Here is a 17510-nt window from a genome sequence, read left to right on the forward strand (position 1 = left end):
TTTGAAGCCCCAAAAAGGCCCAGTTAAAAAGTGATTGTTAAACACTTATCTTGTGTTCAATGTGCACAAGTTAAACTCCAGTGTGTTCTGAAGCCTGCTGTGAGGGGAAATGTGGTAACTTTCCTCAAGTAGCACTTCTAAACAAAACATTCAGTTGAATTCTTATCCTAGTCCATGGTTCAAATGAAAAATAGGGATTAGGCTTGTATTTATATTCTGTATTAGGAGTGTAACTATATTTCAAAAATCTATATAGACATTTGTAATGCCTTACAATTAAGGCCAGCTGAGAAGTATCAGTCACGGGTTCATAAACTATTTATGCCTGGAACCCAGATAATATATTTAGTCTATTGCTCTGGGACTCAAGCTCATGAAAATATAATTAATCATGCCATTGGGGGACCCAGGGGACCTAAGCCCCAGGGTTAGGAAAAACCGATATAAGCCCATATGCTGTCATGACCATTGTGTCATGTTTACTTATGACATTATTTAATAATAAGTATATTTGCACAGCCCCTTTTAACAAAGAGACAAAGTTCTGTTTAATGTGCGAAAGCTGATCATGTTGCTTGGGAGATGTGAGGGTAAATGTAAAATTAAAGCAAAGACACTGACAGAAAATGTGGTGGCTACTTACATCAAACAGTAGGTTAGTCTTAAACTGTGGTTAGCACATAAAATTTCCCCTGCCTATTGATCTTTTGTGAGGCAAGAGATCCAAATTCTCGAGATGCCATGTAAAATATCTTTTCATCTTTAACTCGCTTTGTGTTACCCGTGAGTTCCAATACTGCCTTTTCCTTGCTGTAGGAGTCAGCATTATGTTTGCTTCTAAAACATTATTCTATGTTCTTAGAGAGTGTTCAGTCCACAATCTTGTGAAAAGAAAAACGACACCACTAGTAATTATACTAGCTAAGCCTTTCTAAAAGCCGGGAGAACAAATCTCTGGATGGCAAATAGAGGCTTTGGGCCACAATGGAGTGTCACACAGTCAGCAGGCGCCCTGAAATAACACTGAACAAACACTACATTACATAGTCTTTTTACAGCATAATAGTGCTGATAACGTGTGGTTAACATGAGTTCCCTCTTCATCCAAAGACTTAAATTAGAGATGTTCTTTTTCATAGGCTTTGATTCAAAGACCTGAACTTAAAACACCCAGTTTAAGAATCACTTTGAGAAGGAGTAGCCTAAACTAAATCCATACTGTGTCAAAGCCAACCCACTGTAACTAAGGGGAATATATACAACAGGGAGCCTAGGCCAGTGGAAGACTACATGACATTAAACTTGATCAGTGGTTTTCACAGAGACCACTGCTTCAGTTTATCTAAGTATAAGACAATTGTAAAGTCTTCAATACAAGTGACCCAGTGTGGTACAGTTTTAAACTTAGGCTTATGCCTACAGTGTGGGCTAGTACAAAAATATTTTATCTTCAGCAACTACTCATTCTACTTGAATTTCCCATCATTTCCACAACGTGATAAATAAAATTTAAAAGCAATGTTCCTCTCCTACTCATTTCAGAGTGGAAAAAAACAAAAACAAAAAAACAACTCATACCAAAGAGTGTTTAATTTGAATGGAGGTGACCAATGAAATGGTGCTATGGAAGAGATTGGCTGAAATCAAAACACCCACCTACATCTTCAACCACACCCACACACATCTTTATAAACAGCCTGCAGAAGGCTGCCGCTATTTTTTGAAAGACAATTAGTGAGGAGGAAATCCCTCCTATTTTGTCAGGACAGGTCGTGCCCAAGTGTTAGCAGTTTTACCAACAACTTAGGGCGTCGTTTTTAAGTCTTTCTTACTAAGTCTTTCTTCATTTTTTCCCTGTAAAGCAGCTGTAGAAATGGCAGACTGGAAGCCGCAGTTAAGCTACAACTACAACCCATCGTACCATGCCTATGCCTACGGCCTCATGTACCAAGCCGGGCACGAGCAGAACCACGGCAATCTGGCCGGCTGGGGCGAGGCCGGGGTTACCGAGCTGGGTAACTACAACCCCGGGGTGACACAGGCCTACTACACCGCCTCCAGGAGCCGGGAAGAGTCTCCGCCCCAGAGCCCGGAGCAACATGCAGTGAACAGCCACGGTCACTACCAGGGCTCCGGGGTCGTCTACCTCGGTGACACCCAAGCAGGCCGGCTCCTCCTGTCCGGATCACACCGGGCTGCGTACGATACAAGGGAAAAGGAGACCAGACGTGCCGGTAGCGATTCAACGAGTGACTCGGAGGCGCACACCTCCCCGGGTATGTAACGTTAGGTGTAAGCTAGCTTGGATAACGAGCTAAAGCTAACACCTGCCCTTGTAAGTAAGAGACATCTAAGCAGTTGTTGCAACTCCCACACTATTATTTAGGGATTTAGACACCCATCCTTACATTTCCCGGTTCGCTGGCAAAAGCGAGTATTTCGCTCTCTAGTATCGCCCATGAGGTCCAATCCAAAGCCATCTTGGTTTTAAAAGGGGTTTTGAAACATCCCGCCACTGAGTGCAGAGAGAGCTTGGTAGAGCTATGTGGCGACATCTCGCGATGGAATTTGAGAACAGCATCTAAACACAGTGAAACTGGAGCACAATGTTTCACACAAAAGTTTCTCTAAACTGGAGTAGTTTAGGCAGTTACAATGGATCCCCAGTCAAATGAGGAGCAGTTCAATATCAGTCTTATTTCATTAACTGGAAGTTGGCACAGCGAGAGAATGTATAAGAATAATTATTTCTGATCAGAGGTTTCAGTCTCCTGTTAATTCCCCATCTACAGTACAGCCAGACAACAAAACTTTGTCCCTGGGACAAAATCAAATGTATATCCAGGTACTCTTGACAAAAAACCCGGCGCTGTATGATTTCCCCAGAAAGACATCCTTTTATTAACACTTAATCACATCCCTGTTGACGATCCAACAGTCATATGGACTCATAGTTTGTTTCCCCTCGCTCAGATTCATGGAGTTCTGGCAGCAGCAGAGAAGGGAGTCTCCCTCAGGCAGACCCTGCTATGTGGGCAAAGAAAGACCTTGACGATGAGACGGACAGCGGGAGCCCTGATGCCAGGGAGGAAGTTTCCAGCTCTCTCATCGAGGAGCCGCAAAACTTTACTATCACAGGGAACGAGAGCACCAACACCCCTAGCCCTCTACCTGTACCCTTGTCTACCCCAAAGAAGACGAGCACTGCTGCTAATAATGCTAAAGGGAAGGCCAGGACAGCCTTCTCCGAGAGTCAGATGAACGCCCTCGTCCAGCGCTTCAACGTCCAGAGGTACCTGACCCCGGCTGAGATGAAAAACCTGGCAGGACTCACAGGGCTGACCTACAAACAGGTGAGGGGTTGTAGAACCACAGTTTGGTCACATGTTTGTTTGCTATGTGGGAGCACATAGCTATTTTCAGGTTCATGTTACTTGTTCGGTTATTTGCATGCCTCTCACACCCTGCATTTTCGACAAACCCTACCTCAGTCCACATGAACAAGAACATAGTTGAATCCGTGTGCTTAAAAGGCGATCATTGAGCAATTGCAGTCGTCAGCATGAGGAGCGGCGAAAACCACAGCACACAAAATTGTTTAGTTTTGACATACCTTGTTTAAAGGAAAGAATAGCACCCTTACCCTTGTCTTAAAAAACTGACCTGTGCCTGTTATTGTGTAGGTGAAGACTTGGTTTCAGAATCGAAGGATGAAGCTGAGGCGGCATCAGAAGGACACCAGCTGGATGTCTGAGCGCTACACCCAGAACAAAGACAGCCCAAATCCTGCCACCATCTTCACCAACATGCCCCCACATATCCAAGCAGTGAGTAGCTCCCAAGTATTTGTAATGTGATCATTGCTCTGCATTCTGATATTATGTATATATACAATTCATTAATGGAGATGTATGCATAATGCATCTTTTATCTTTATCTCACCATATGTTGTTGATCTTACTCCTCTTGGGAGTTGCGCCAAAAATTTTCAGACATTTGGTTGTTTTACACAAGTACATATTTTACTGATTTGTTTAATTCTCAACATCAAGGACTATGTAGTTCAGTGACATCAGAGGATTGCATTTTCCTTGATACTGAGAACTCAAAAAAAGGAAAAATAAGATTTTCACAATTGGCAGTTTGGAATGGATTTCCCTCTAAAGCAGACAGTTGTCCTGCCCATGTGCCCTGTTGGCCAGTAACAGAGGAACAGCAGGTTTGGACACAGAGTGACACGTCTATAATGGAGGCCTGACCACAGTGCGGTCATGGCTTTAAAGGCACGACGATACACAGCCACAAATTAAACTGATTTGCTATATATTCTAGTGCTTTTAATGATGAATTGTATCTTGTATGCAGTAAAGTAGGATAATCTATGTAAATTCAATACTAACTACAACCTGTTATACAGTATCAGGGCGAGGCCCGGGCCCAGCTGCAGGAGCAGTACAACCAGCAGATGAGAGAAGCGGCAGCTTTCAAGAAAGCGACTCCCCAGAACCTGGCCTACTACCTGGCTGCTGTGGGTGCTGCTGGGTCTGCCGGATACCCCTCCTGGTCCCCCGCCTCGCCCCAGACCGCGGCCGGCACCACCAGGCCCCAGGCGGCCAGCTGGCCCGTGACCCCAGCCGTTGGTCACTATGATTACAACCCCAACGCATTCAGCACAGCCAGCGGTGCCGCTGTAGCAACTACCAGTGTGCACAACCCAAGCTGCGACAGCAAAAATGGGGAGCCAGCCCACAGCCGCAGTCCCTTACATATGGCCATGGTGCATAACTCCAGCCAGTAGTTGACAGTAGTTGGTCAGTCCGGGGCTAGTGGGCAATAAGCTGTTCCATTTAAGTTATCTTGTGTTTTGATACTCTAGTGGCCACGTTAATATTCGCTCCACAAGTTTCAACAAATACTGAACCAAGCCGGTGATTAACTCATTTGAATTTGCGGCTGGGTGTACATATGCCTTGTTCATACTACTGTTTATAAGTATTTTACTTTTTTTTTTTTTTTTACTTGGAAGTTTTATTTTTATACAAGAGTATTTAATATACGTTGATGTATTTGTTCTTTGCGCTTGGTGATGCTCCTAACAGGACAAAGTCCTGCATAGGTCCAAGTTGGATGTGTCTACCATATTACATTGTTTTTGGTGAACTGTCATAAGGCAAAGTACTGATACATATCTGATGTGTTCACATCTTAATGGATTTTTCTTTAATAAATGCAAGTTTACTTTGGCAACTTGAAATTTTGTCCGTTTTTCATTGAGGGTAACATGTCTTAATAATACAGCATAAGCTATTATGTTTGCACATTTACCACAAATAGTTTTTTTTCGTTAGTATAATAGTTTAAGGCCTTAAAAGACCAAAAATGAATTTAATGTTTTAGCTTTTACAAGCCACTGGAATCACAGGGGCTCAATAACAATGCAGTTTGCTTGCTAATGTCAGTTGGCTATAAAATAAGTTTTAGATAAACCTCTACAAAGGAATCAAAGACATTCTCTGAAGCTGTTAGTCTCTGAAGAAACTGAACCCAGAACTGTTCACTGGCAAATCATGGTAAATATTGTAATAAAAAGCATTTTATTGAAAAGATTGTATATTTACATCAGAACCAAAATCACAGTCAATGGTGACCATAGAACACAATGACAATATTGCTCCCATCACCAACATTTTGCAACAGCTCTTCACTCTGCCAGGCATCAGTCCTCTTCTCCACTGTAGGGCCACATGGAGCTTGGCAGGGCCAGTGCGAAATACAAAACTGTATTCTATTTTTATAATGGTCATATCATTTGTGTGTGTATGGGGGAGCAAAATCCCAAAAGTTAAAACTTGCGCTGCTGCATCATCAATCAAAAAATCGGCTGTCAAATGATCTGAGATGGAGCATGTGGATCCTGCCAAGCCTCGATTGACCCTGTAGTGGAAACCAGGGCAGCTGATGCCAAACTGCCAGCCTGCATCATACAATGATAAAACCATTCACGCATACCTCACCATACACATTTTTCCATTCACTCTTGATGGGCCACAATCATCCCTTTATAATGCAATATCCCCCTTTACCCTTAAACTCATGACCCCACCCCTCCCCACCTCACCCTCCATCTGTCCATTCATTCATTCAGCCAATCTTCCCTTATTCCAAACATGACGGCTCTTACAGTCTTTTCGTTTTCTCCCGTCAAATCAAGATAAAAGGCCCCTGTTTCTCCTCCCATTTACCCCATAGGAGGTGTGTGTGTGTGTGTGTGTGTCTGAAAGAGTAAGAGAGAGGAGAATGACATTGTGCGTGTGTAGAATGATGAAATGCGTATTCAGAAGAGTGTGTGTGTGTGTGTGTGTGTGTGTCTCATCTCTAGTCCATCTTGAGGCTGCGGTAGATGTAGCGGATGAACGCCAGCGAGGCCCAGAACGACACGGTGCCCAGCATCAGCGAGAAGACCAGCGCCGTGAGCAGCGAGTAGCCGAAGAACTCGGCGCTCTGCACCAGGCCGCTCATGGACGAGCGGTTCCGGTAGTAGAAGACGGAGTAGACGAAGATGAAGAGGCCCGTGGAGCCGGTGCTCAGCACGCTCCGCCACCACCACCGGTAGTCCTCGCCCGACAGCAGGAAGTAGGTGAGCGCCACGGAGATGCAGGCGCCCACCGAGAGGAGGATGGCGAAGACGCACAGCAGGATGCCGTACAGCGTGTAGTGCTCCCTGCCCCACACCGTGGCGAAGATGTAGTACAGCTCCACCGAGATGGCACTGAGGACGAGGGAGAGGAGGAGGGAGTGGGCAGAGGAAGGGAAGGAGAGGAGGAATAGGGGAAGGAAGGGAGAGGGAGGGGGGGAAGGAAGGGATAGGGAGGGGGGAGATACAAGGAGTACAGAGAGAGACAGAGGGAGCGAGGCAGAGGAAGAAGCATTATTACAGCAATGATGAACTGACCACAAAATAGAATTCAAGAGGCTGTGCTTTCAAGGGGTTTTGTTCAGTCGAGTGGATAATTCCCACAGAACAAAAAAAACAACAACAACAAAACAACTGCTCCCCTCACAGCAGTCTCACAGGGAGGATGAAATGAAATCCAGATCCAGGCAGACTCCACTCAAGACAGGAAAGAAAGCGCTGGCTCGGGACTCAAGATCAAGATCAAGAAGCTAAACATAGCTGACATAAAAGTAAAAACTCATTGTGGGATATAAATTAATTTATTAATTATCTTAAGCCCTTTGCCACCAAATGTTTTGATGATGGGATTATTTTTATATATGAATACAAGTCATGAATTTCAGGTACAAAATATTTTCCAAGATTGTTATATGGCACTTCGAAGACCTTGAAATGTTGCCTTTTCACCTCCTGTGTACATTTTCCTTGACCTATTAACTACTGTTTGTAACCTAACAGTAGTTAATAGGGAGAGGAGAGGAAACATTTTAAACCATTAATGTGTTCATTTATGGCTCTTCAACCCACCTAAAAGACCATAAACTTTCTGTTTTTTATTAAAGCACTTTAAATTCCAATTTATATATGAAATGTGTTATACTAATGCTGGAAAAAAAGTGAAGAGTGGACTTCCGACTCTCCTTCAAAATCAGAACATAGGGTTTATTTTGTTTATTTTGGCAGCTCCAGATTGTACATCAGCATGACATCACAGATTAGAGGCTCAAATTCAGCAGTACTGACTGGACTGTCCTTGGCCATAAGAAACAGTCTCCTGGGTGATGAGTATAACAGTAAATATAACAAATAATAATAACATATTAGTAGGTGTACACCGGACGACGACTCACCTGAAGGGCAGGAAGCCGCCGATGGCCATGTGCACGGCGGTGTGTTTGTACCAGGGCTGCGTGGGGATCTGCCGGGGGATGTTGCGGGTGCGGCACGGCGCCTGGAAGCTGCCGGCCCGGTTCTTTCCCACGATGCCGCCGATGACGGTGAGGGGGAAGCCCACCAGCACCCAGGCTCCCAGCAGCAGCAGCACCGTGGTGGCCGGCAGAGCCTGGGTGGAGCCGCTCCACCAGTGGACCGAGTTCACCACGCTCCACGTCAGGAACAGAGGAGCTGGGGAAGGAAGGAGTAGATGAATACAGGTGGGGATAGGTGGGCAACTTTCTGGGTAACGAAGAAGGCCAAATCTCCCGGCAACAGGAAACAAAATGGGTCCAAAATCCCAGGGTCCAAAATCTATTTGGCTGTTCCCTTACCTACTAGCATTGCTCAAGCATTGTGCCTTTACTGCACAAACATGCTGAATACTGAGATATGATGAGATACGACTGCTGAATTAATTAAAAAATATCTAAATCACAATAGTGACACCTGCAATTTTCCAAACACAGGTGGTTATATTTTTTCACACAGCTTCCTAAACAAAGAACCCGTGTTCTGTGTTAATGAATTATGAATGAATGAATACATCATGTACTGAATAGACTGGTATTGTCACAGTGTGCGGTGCACCAAAGGAGATTACCATGATACACTAGGAGGCACCCTTTCTATCCAGTCTAATTCTATAGATATAGTACAGTATATGAAGTTTCTATGAGCCAGTAAGTCTTGAGTGGAATCATTCCAAGCTTTTTTCATTAAATGTTGGGAGCAAAAGGTGCTCTGAGGAACACAAATAGTAAGTAAAAGGTGTCATGTCTGCTAGCAAAGGCTAATGGGGGGGAAGTGACAACCAGGAACCCTGCCAGTCACATTCATGCATGAGAAAAATCCCCATTCATTTTCCTATCGATCTATGATATAGTTTGCTGTAGCAAAAAAAAATAAAAATTCCAGCCAACATATCAAAATCAACAAAAAGTCTGTTTCAAAACTGTTTTCATATGAAAGTGGAATCTCTGTTACATTTCATTCAATGTACACTGAAGGCAATTTTGGAATAATTTTACTGTAAGAGGTTCAAAGCCTTTTCTCACACAACCAACAGGGGGAGAAATAAAAACTTTGCCTCCCTAAAGCCCCTTAACCTGGCAGCACCCAAGCAGATGAGAAAAGTAGATATTTCCAAAGAGTCTATATCAAATTTTTTTTTTAAATCATTACTTGAAATTCATCAGTCAGAATTGCCAAATCATTGAGTCTGACAGTGTTTTCATTTTGGAAACCCATGACTTAAGTTACCTGCTATCATTCAAAACATACCATAATTCTCACTTCTTTTCTCATAAATATCTCATTTTGGAACGTGTGGATGGGGAAGAGATGGAAAGAAGAAGGAAGTAAAGCAAGGATGGAGAAAGGGAACAGTGAAGCTATGGGCAGAGAGAGGAGGAAGAGGCAGTAAAGAAAGTCCAGGAGGACAGAATATAGGAGGGTGGGAAGGATGTATGGATGAAGAGATAAATGGGTGGATGGATGATGGATGGGTGGGTGGATGGATGTAAGGAAATACAGATGGAGAGAAAATAACTGTGAGCCAAGAAGTGAGGTGTGAGAGAGGGAGTACAGTTTGAAGGTAATTGAATCTCAGTTAAGCGTGCAAATCCATTACTGATAATTGTTTAAAACCTTGTATAAGAAGAAAGAAGTGTGTCCTCCATGCATAAACTATACATGAATATGGTTTATGTGAAAGAAAGTCAACCATAACTCATAAAATATATCTCCCATTACTATTCAGTACATAGTAATTTAGACTGATGGGGTTACCTAAGTGTCACCTGGCTGCTCCTTTCTATATATTGTAAATTTGTTGAATAAAAACTATAAATTGTCTGCTGGCCTCACTGCAGTGTCTGGGAAGAAAGGGGGGAAAGTAGTGAATACTACACTACCAGTCAAAAGGTTGGATACACCTGATTGAATGTGCTATGTTTTTCATTATCTTAAAGCCATTTTGATCTAAATGCTTATGCTTAAATGCTTAAAATTTGTTCCTTAGACAAATATAAACAGTGAAGCTGATGCCTATGTGTGAATTTCTTTCCAAAGCCTTTGCCTTTCCATCAAGGCAAAGGGCGGCTACTTTAAAGAATCTAAAATATAAGATAGTTTTGATTTGTTTAACACTTTTTTGGTCACTGCATAATTCCATTTGTGTTATTTCATAGTTTTGATGTCTTTACTATTATTCTAAAATGTGGAAAATAGTAAAAATAAAGAAAAATGCGTGTGTCCAAACTTTTGACTGGTAGTGTATTTTTATATCAACGTCCTATTACTCTTACTTCGTGGAAAGCTGTGTGTCTTTGATGGTCACTTCACTCACCGGAGAAGAGCGAGGAGGTGAGGATGATGTTCCAGACCCAGCGCTGGCCGTGGATCTGTGTGTAGAAGCTGCACGAGACGTAGCCGGACACACAGCTGGTCAGAGCGTACAGGACGATGGCCGCAGAGTTGATGGCGCCGTGGCGATGCACGTTGAACATTCCCAGCAACGCCATGACGATGATCCCTACAGCAACCAGTGGACAGGACGTTAGTGGGGTCAGGATGCTGTATCTGTAGAAGCTGTAACACTGGAGAGGCTTTTGATTTGGGCAGGAATAAACAGAGTTGGCTGGGTGAGAGGATATAAAAGCATGAATGGCTTTTTCCAGATTGATGAAAGACAAAAACAGTAAAAATTTTGGAGATGGTTCTGGTGGGGGAAGAAGTGTCCATACCCGACACCAGAATTACATTTGGGCAAATAGGGTGAATCTACAGGGTCTCAATTAGTGGGGATGGGACGCTCTTCTCTAATACTTTGTGGTTTAGGCTGATAAAACAGGTGTATTTTTACCTAAACGTCTTGCCTAGTGCAACTTGAAGCTGTAAAATAATTCCGGGACATTCTACATTTGCCAGCAAGTAAATACCTGCCTTCAATGTGCTAATATTTGGTTTTATATATATACACTACAAATAAGGACCACTTTCCTAACCTTGAGTTTCACCCATTTTTGCACAGTGTCTCAACTGAACCAAGGCTTAAAAATCCTTCTTTAGCCTGTCTCCTCCCCTTCATCCACACCTGCCCCTTGTGATTGAAGTGGATTCAATCAGTGAAATCAATAAGGGATCATAGCTCTCACCTAGTCAGTTTAATTCATGAAAAGAACAAGAGGTTTTTGTATATTGTACACACTCCTTGAAATACTGTGGTTAAAATTTAAGAGCAAATTTGCAACGTCAGCTGCAGACAAAGTTGATTCATCATCACCCAGGTAAATGGAGTGGCTGAACGCACCTCCCTATGTCTAGCTGTGTATCTGTGTGCGTTCACACAGCTATATTCTACATGTGTGTGTGCCATTATCGGGTTTCTGGTTGTTATGTCACACTGCCATTCAGTACAAAGAGGGTGCAGCTACGGGTCGGTGCTGCTCACACAACTCGACTGCTCAGTTTTCGAGCAGGACAAAGAAAGTCCCTGATACTCAGTGATTTGGAATTTACCAGACCTGTGTGTGTGTGTGTGTGTGTGTGTGTGTGTGTGTCCACATACATGCATGTGTGTTTGTGTGCGTTTGAGAATGAACACTCACCGGTGGCGAGAGTGAGGAACTGAGCGCCGACTCCCAGCACGGCACACAGCAGGCTTTTGTAAGGGGGAAACCTGAAGACGTCGGTGTGTATGATCTTCCAGCCGTTGTCTCCCTGGTCCAGATCGTCACAGCCGCCCTCCTCCTCCACATTGTACCTGCAGATGAGGCAAAGGCGCTTTAATCCGGGACGTGAACAGGTGCGCGACAGGCAGGAAAACTGCTCTCCCATTAGAAATTAATGGGACTTGTACATGTGCACACACTTCTGTGGGGAAAGTAGATCAGCAGGTGTCTGCAAGTTTCATAACCTTTTGGACACCAATGCCAGTTAGAATGAAATATAAGACCAATTTTGCCACTGAAATGAAAGTGAAAATGAAAAGCTGTAGACCGATCAGAATACAGATCTGTATGACTGGGTTTTAGAACCTCTAAAACTGAACCTCAGACTTAAAAGTTTTTTTTTTTAACCAATTCACAAGATATACAACTATCCCTACCATCATTCCCAATACAGGGTATCTGCAGGTTTCAGAAAGCCAAATGTAAAACATTTAAATGCTATCTGGAATTGAATTTAAGACCAGTTTAAAAAACTAAAACCAGCGTATTTCTGACTGAACACAGCTAATGAAACTTCTGAAACTATACATGGGCAGAATAACAAAAAGGACAGGAAACAGGAAATTTATTGTTAAGGGAAGTCAAACTGTGTTTACTAGACCTGACAGGATGCATACTGCACTACTAATCCTGTTGTGTTTTAATCTAAGAGTAGACATGTGGCTCAAAGAAGCCTGTCATTGCATGGTGAAAAAATAAGACCTCTAATAACTGTATTTTAATACGCATTCAAGACCTGCTAAGACACAAAAATTCCCAAACACTCATCCTGAACTCCAAATAATCGCTGACTGACCTGGCGAAGTCGTTCTTGAGGACCCGCATGAGGATGATGATGACGAAGCCCAGCAGCAGCACCACCAGCACCAGGGAGTTGATGATGGACAGCCAGTGGATCTCCAGCGTCTTGGGGAAGAAGGAGTAGTCCCTGAGGCGCTCGGCCCGCCGGGCGTGAGGCAGCGACGAATCGAACCAGTGCACGCTGTAGGTGTGGGTGACCTTCAGGCTGCCGCCGCCCACCCCGACGCCGGCCACCGCCCCGCCCCCCTCCTCCAGGGGGACGGGCTTCACGTCCTTCACCGAGACGTTGGCGAAAATCACCGAGTCGCCGTTGTACTCGATGTTGAAGTCCAGGTGAGTCCACAGGCCCACCTGAGGGGAGGGAGAGAGAGAGAGAGAAGAGAAGAGAAGAGAAGAGAAGAGAAGAGAAGAGAAGAGAAGAGAAGAGAAAGTGACAGATAAGAGATGGTGACAGATAAGGAGTGCCAACTGAAGTTTCAAAATAGCTGAAACAGGAACTTTGCATAAAGCGATAACAAAATAAAACAAACTCACACAGTCTCTCTCTCTCTCTCTCTCTGTCACACACACACACTTCACCCTGTAACTGTGGAATCCAATCTAGCGTATCCCACAAGCCCTCCGATACACAATCTCTCACACACTCACTCTCTCTCTCTCTCACGCTCACACACACAGCTGCAGGTTTACCTTGTGACTGTGAGGCAGGAAGCCGCTCTCCTCCATGTATCCCACAAACCCCCAGATTGGAATGTCATCCAGGACAAACTCAAAGTAGTACAGCTCCTCTATGGCCTCACGAAGCAGGTCCACCTGACACACACACACACATCCAGGATCACATCCCACCTGTTTTAATGATGGCTACGAGTCCTAGTCAACTGTACAAACCGGTGTGAGACAGCACTTTCAGGATTGATTTAATCTGAATACTTGGGGGGAAAAGAAGATAAAGACTGCTTGATTTATCATTCAATTCAACAAATCATCTGTGATGATCGTCCACACTTTCCATTAACATCCGAGCCAGGTTTCCACATACAGTCGGCACTCACTTAAAATAGCACAAGACATTTATATCAGATCCTGTGTATTGGTAAATATCTTGCAAGTCATGGAGGCCGTTTAAGTCTTGGGCAAGAAAAGCCAGCACACCTCAAGAAGTTCAAATGTTCAAATAATAATTAAAAAAACAACACTATTTGATTATATATTTTGACTAAGTTTGTAATTTTGTTAGTGTTAATTTTGATGCAATGACTTTTGTAACTTGGTTTCAAATCATTCAAATCAAATGGCATCTCAAATCATAATATAGACTCACCCGACATTTCTCAGAGATGCAGAGAACTAATTAATTCAGAGATTCTTTAGCCATGATAATTATCTGAATTATCTCAAAAGTGGGTCCTAATACTGTACGATTTGAAAAAGTGCGTGGAGGAGAAGGAACTAACTTCATCCCTGCAGCTTCCACCATCCCATGATCAATTTACACCATACCAACACCAGTCATTTACATTTCAAATCCTTAAAAGCTCGTCAATAAATAATACACATTTTAAATCATCAATTTACAGTTTTGCAACATTTTTTTCCACAGTTTGAGACCACTGATATCCCATGATGCCTGCCTGTGATGCAAAGAGTTGAGATGAAAGTGGACTGGACCGGTGCAATTAAATACCTGTTTCTCTGAGAGAGTGAGCTGGCAAAGTGTTTTTTTCTCTGTGTTCACTCCGAAGCGGATGTGATATAATGACTCTGCCATTCTGTCGCCGTCCAACACTTCCCCCAGACTCAGGGACTTGTGGTGCACCTAAACAAGACGTGTTACAACATGAAGGACAGACAGAGCTTTCGCTGCTAATTCCGTTAGCTAGTGGATTTCAAAAGAGCACATAATGCTCCCAGGTAGTCACAGCAGGTACGGTGAGAAAAAAATGTGTTTGGCTGCAATCACACTTCATCGCTGCCTCGTCGTGTTTTATTTACACATTCTAAAAAGGTGTGTAATCAGTTACTACTGTTGTGCATCTTGGCACCGTCACCAACACCATGCACAATCACACTCTTTTGCCTATATTTACTTTCCTTCAGAGCCATGAGTCATGAATTAAGCCCTGATTTCCATGTCATGAGGCCTTTAAACAAGAGAGAAAAAAAGCCTCTTATCTTGACAAGTGTAATTTCTCGACAGCAAACAATGAATGAATGAATAGGTGGATAAGTAAGTAAATAAATAAGATTAGCAAGTGGATATTCAAGTGGTTAATTCCACAATTTCATATAACATTTGAACCTGAAGTTTCATACAGCCTGACAAAGACCTCTAGCTCCTCTAAGAGTTATATCAGCGGATCGCAACAAAGACTGACCTTCTCGGGCCTGCAGACGGGCAGAGTGTAGTAGTGATACGTCTCCTGGGGGTTATGGTAAGGGCCCACTTTGTTGACATACAGAGTCACGTTATCCCCCCGCTTGTAGCCGACTGCCCAGCCCGGCAGGAGGCACAGGACCAAGACGCAGTACAGGCCCATCGTCCTCAGACAGCCACCTGGCAGGTGTCCTATTCCCAGCTGCATAACCCCTGGAGCAAAGACACACAGTTCGTCAGTTCATATGGGACAGGGACGGCTTTCTACCCAGAATAAACTAGACTGTCTGTCCTGAGATTTCTGCCTCTCATTTCAAGACTAGGAATAAGCTGAAGATGTCCACAGATGTCATTTAAGGATAATATCTGAGGGCTTATACTGTATGTCAAGTGGTACGAACAGAGGATTCCTGCAGCGTCACTACTACAAAGTTAAAACAAAACACTGCAGAAAATTGAGAAACAGTTGTGAGACATGGTGTAACCACGCTGAATTACACCGTATTTCATCAGCTTAATCAGTCAAGGACGTCTCTCTACCTGGAATAAAATGAGCTCTGTTCATTCTGGGCTGTCTGTCATGAGTTTGTGAGACTAGAAATAAAGTGACACGACACATAGATGTTGATCTAGGGATCAGTTTGAGCTTTCTCTACTAAATACCATGACATATTAACATGTTAGGGCAATGTAGATGAGTAAATAATCATGACCAACCACATTGTTTCACTACAATTGTGCACCTTATGTTAGCCATATAGGTTTTGTTGCATCACCACATCCTTGGTGAAAGCATCTCTGTTGTCTCAAAAACTGGATCATGTATCATCACCTTTAGGGTAGAGGGGAATTTCAGAGGTTGATCCCTAGTCAGTGCTAAAGGGCAACTGTCTGCCTCAGCTTTTTTGACAAACAGTGGTCTAGAATCACTGGTCAGGTCTCACTGACATAAATTTCACTATTATTCACTTAAGTTGAATATTTGTACTTTTTAGTATCCATACTCTTATAAGAGTTTTTTCTGGGGACCTGCAGTCAGCCCCACTTTCTTACATTCAAAACCTAGTATATAAATTGTAGTTTTACTGCATCTAAAACCAAGAAAATTTGGACTGGTAATACACTTCATTCTGCATCCTCCAAATTTTTAAGACGCAGTATTGCTGGTTTGCAATAATTTGGGATAAAAAGTAGTGAAGAAATAAATCACGGTGACAGCAGATCCCCAGGACAGCTAATGTTGGAAGTTGACTGCTCCTGGACCCCTAAGGAGATGCGCCTGCTGAATAGTGAACAAGTTTTACCACTGTGAAATATGGCTTTGAGAGGAAAGCTGGTTTCAGATCAGTACTCTGATTTCCGCTTTAACAGCTACCAACAGACCTGAGGTGGTTCCCCTATAGGTGCAGAAAAAAAAGGAGAGGCTCAAGAAGCTGCTCTCTTGCTCGAGGGTGTCTCACTGTCTCCTGCCCCCTCACACATGGTAGTATCTCCAATCTGGGCCTCCTAAACTTTTAGATAGTCAAATAGATACACTTTAAGACCAAAGAAAAAAATTGCCCCAAGAAACCCCATCTGAGAAGATATTTGTTGGCAGATATGACAAAATTATTAGGTGGGGAAGTAACAACAGTAGAGAACCTGAAACCTATGATGGAAACAGTCCTGCTTTTATAAACTCTCGCTGCACTAATTTCTAGTGAGTGAAATAATAGTGAAATTAAACTATTCCTCATTTTGCTGTGAACCCCCTGGATCCCCCTTAAGGACCCCCCGGTGGTCCCCTGACCCCAGTTTGGGAACCTAAGTGAGAACAAGGTGTCAGAGTGTCACAAAACAATGTAAATTGCACTGCAACTGTATTTGGCTTCCGCTTTCAGTGGTTAAAAACAAACGATTGATCTACATCCAGACTGCATAATTAGAGAGCTGCGCCTTGTATTTTGATAAGACGTCTGGACTCACTAAAAGACAACAGTCAAGACAAATAGTTACTATACTATTTTAGTTTGTATCACTGTTACTGTTGTGTGACTATAGTCCTCTCTACCGAGCACATCCTGTAATGCTGCAGATCCGACAAAACCTGCCTGTCCGCCGGATTCTTCGGATTCCAGGCCCCAAGAGTCTCCTCTCTCCTCCAGTATGCGCCGATAGAGAACCAAATCCTACACGTTTATAAACATCTTGGAAATTGTCGTTTTTTCTCCCCCCGAGTATTATGCATTCATTATGTGCAGATCCGGGAACACCGAGTACTTTTATCGACACATGAGACGAGCTTGAAGAAGGGGACCGACTCCACGTCACCTCAGAAAATAAAAATAATGACGGTTGAGTTTTCCGGAGTGGGCGGAGAAAGTAAAAACACACCTCCAACGTTACCTTACTAACCGGTAATATGTCCCACTAAAACAACATCTGAGACGAACGCGGGTGATATATCGTGATTTAACGCGACTGAAATCCAATATTAACCTGTTTAAGTCGTTACCAGAGTGACTCTATTATTTTGCTATCTTGACCGGATTTCCTTCAACCTTAATGAACCAATCGAATGCACTTCCACTGCTTCCCCTGTCGGACCCAGACAAAACTAATCGGTACCGCACAATCGATGGGCAGTGCTCAACGGTGCTATCTTCGATCGGTCGTTACATGATGCCTGTTTTTTGGTTTCCCGCGAAACGGACGCATTTTCCTCGCGCCC

At 43.4% G+C, this 17510-nt stretch overlaps 2 protein-coding genes across 2 annotated transcripts; one reads left to right on the forward strand and one right to left on the reverse strand.

Annotated features, from left to right (window-relative positions):
• The first annotated feature begins 1873 nt into the window (after positions 1-1873).
• Positions 1874-4798, forward strand: nanog (nanog homeobox). Its single transcript, XM_071908881.2, has 4 exons — positions 1874-2276; positions 2974-3353; positions 3684-3827; positions 4418-4798. Exons 1-4 carry the CDS (start codon positions 1874-1876, stop codon positions 4796-4798), a joined length of 1308 nt encoding a protein of 435 aa, XP_071764982.1.
• Positions 4799-5577: 779 nt separating this feature from the next.
• Positions 5578-17322, reverse strand: tm9sf1 (transmembrane 9 superfamily member 1). The gene is made up of 9 exons (XM_071908867.2): positions 16891-17322; positions 14802-15013; positions 14111-14242; positions 13114-13236; positions 12419-12774; positions 11500-11654; positions 10239-10424; positions 7807-8080; positions 5578-6769 (listed from the first exon to the last, which is right to left on the reverse strand). Exons 2-9 carry the CDS (start codon positions 15006-15008, stop codon positions 6376-6378), a joined length of 1827 nt encoding a protein of 608 aa, XP_071764968.1. The 5' UTR covers positions 15009-15013; positions 16891-17322; the 3' UTR covers positions 5578-6375.
• Between the last annotated feature and the right edge of the window lie 188 nt (positions 17323-17510).

Source organism: Centroberyx gerrardi, chromosome 22, assembly GCF_048128805.1.
Source record: "Centroberyx gerrardi isolate f3 chromosome 22, fCenGer3.hap1.cur.20231027, whole genome shotgun sequence".
Classification (NCBI taxonomy): domain Eukaryota; kingdom Metazoa; phylum Chordata; class Actinopteri; order Beryciformes; family Berycidae; genus Centroberyx; species Centroberyx gerrardi.

What these genes read in the sequence shown, in the direction of transcription:
- nanog (XM_071908881.2), top strand. Translation starts at nt 1,874, where the DNA reads ATGGCAGACTGGAAGCCGCAGTTAAGCTACAACTACAACCCATCGTAC. An exon ending in GGAGGCGCACACCTCCCCGG is followed by an intron (nt 2,277 to 2,973) that starts GTATGTAACGTT and finishes CCCCTCGCTCAG; the next exon opens with ATTCATGGAGTTCTGGCAGC. An exon ending in CAGGGCTGACCTACAAACAG is followed by an intron (nt 3,354 to 3,683) that starts GTGAGGGGTTGT and finishes GTTATTGTGTAG; the next exon opens with GTGAAGACTTGGTTTCAGAA.
- tm9sf1 (XM_071908867.2), bottom strand. Translation starts at nt 15,008, where the DNA reads ATGCAGCTGGGAATAGGACACCTGCCAGGTGGCTGTCTGAGGACGATG. An exon ending in CCGTCTGCAGGCCCGAGAAG is followed by an intron (nt 14,243 to 14,801) that starts GTCAGTCTTTGT and finishes CGTCTTGTTTAG; the next exon opens with GTGCACCACAAGTCCCTGAG. An exon ending in TCCTGCCTCACAGTCACAAG is followed by an intron (nt 12,775 to 13,113) that starts GTAAACCTGCAG and finishes CCCTCCCCTCAG; the next exon opens with GTGGGCCTGTGGACTCACCT.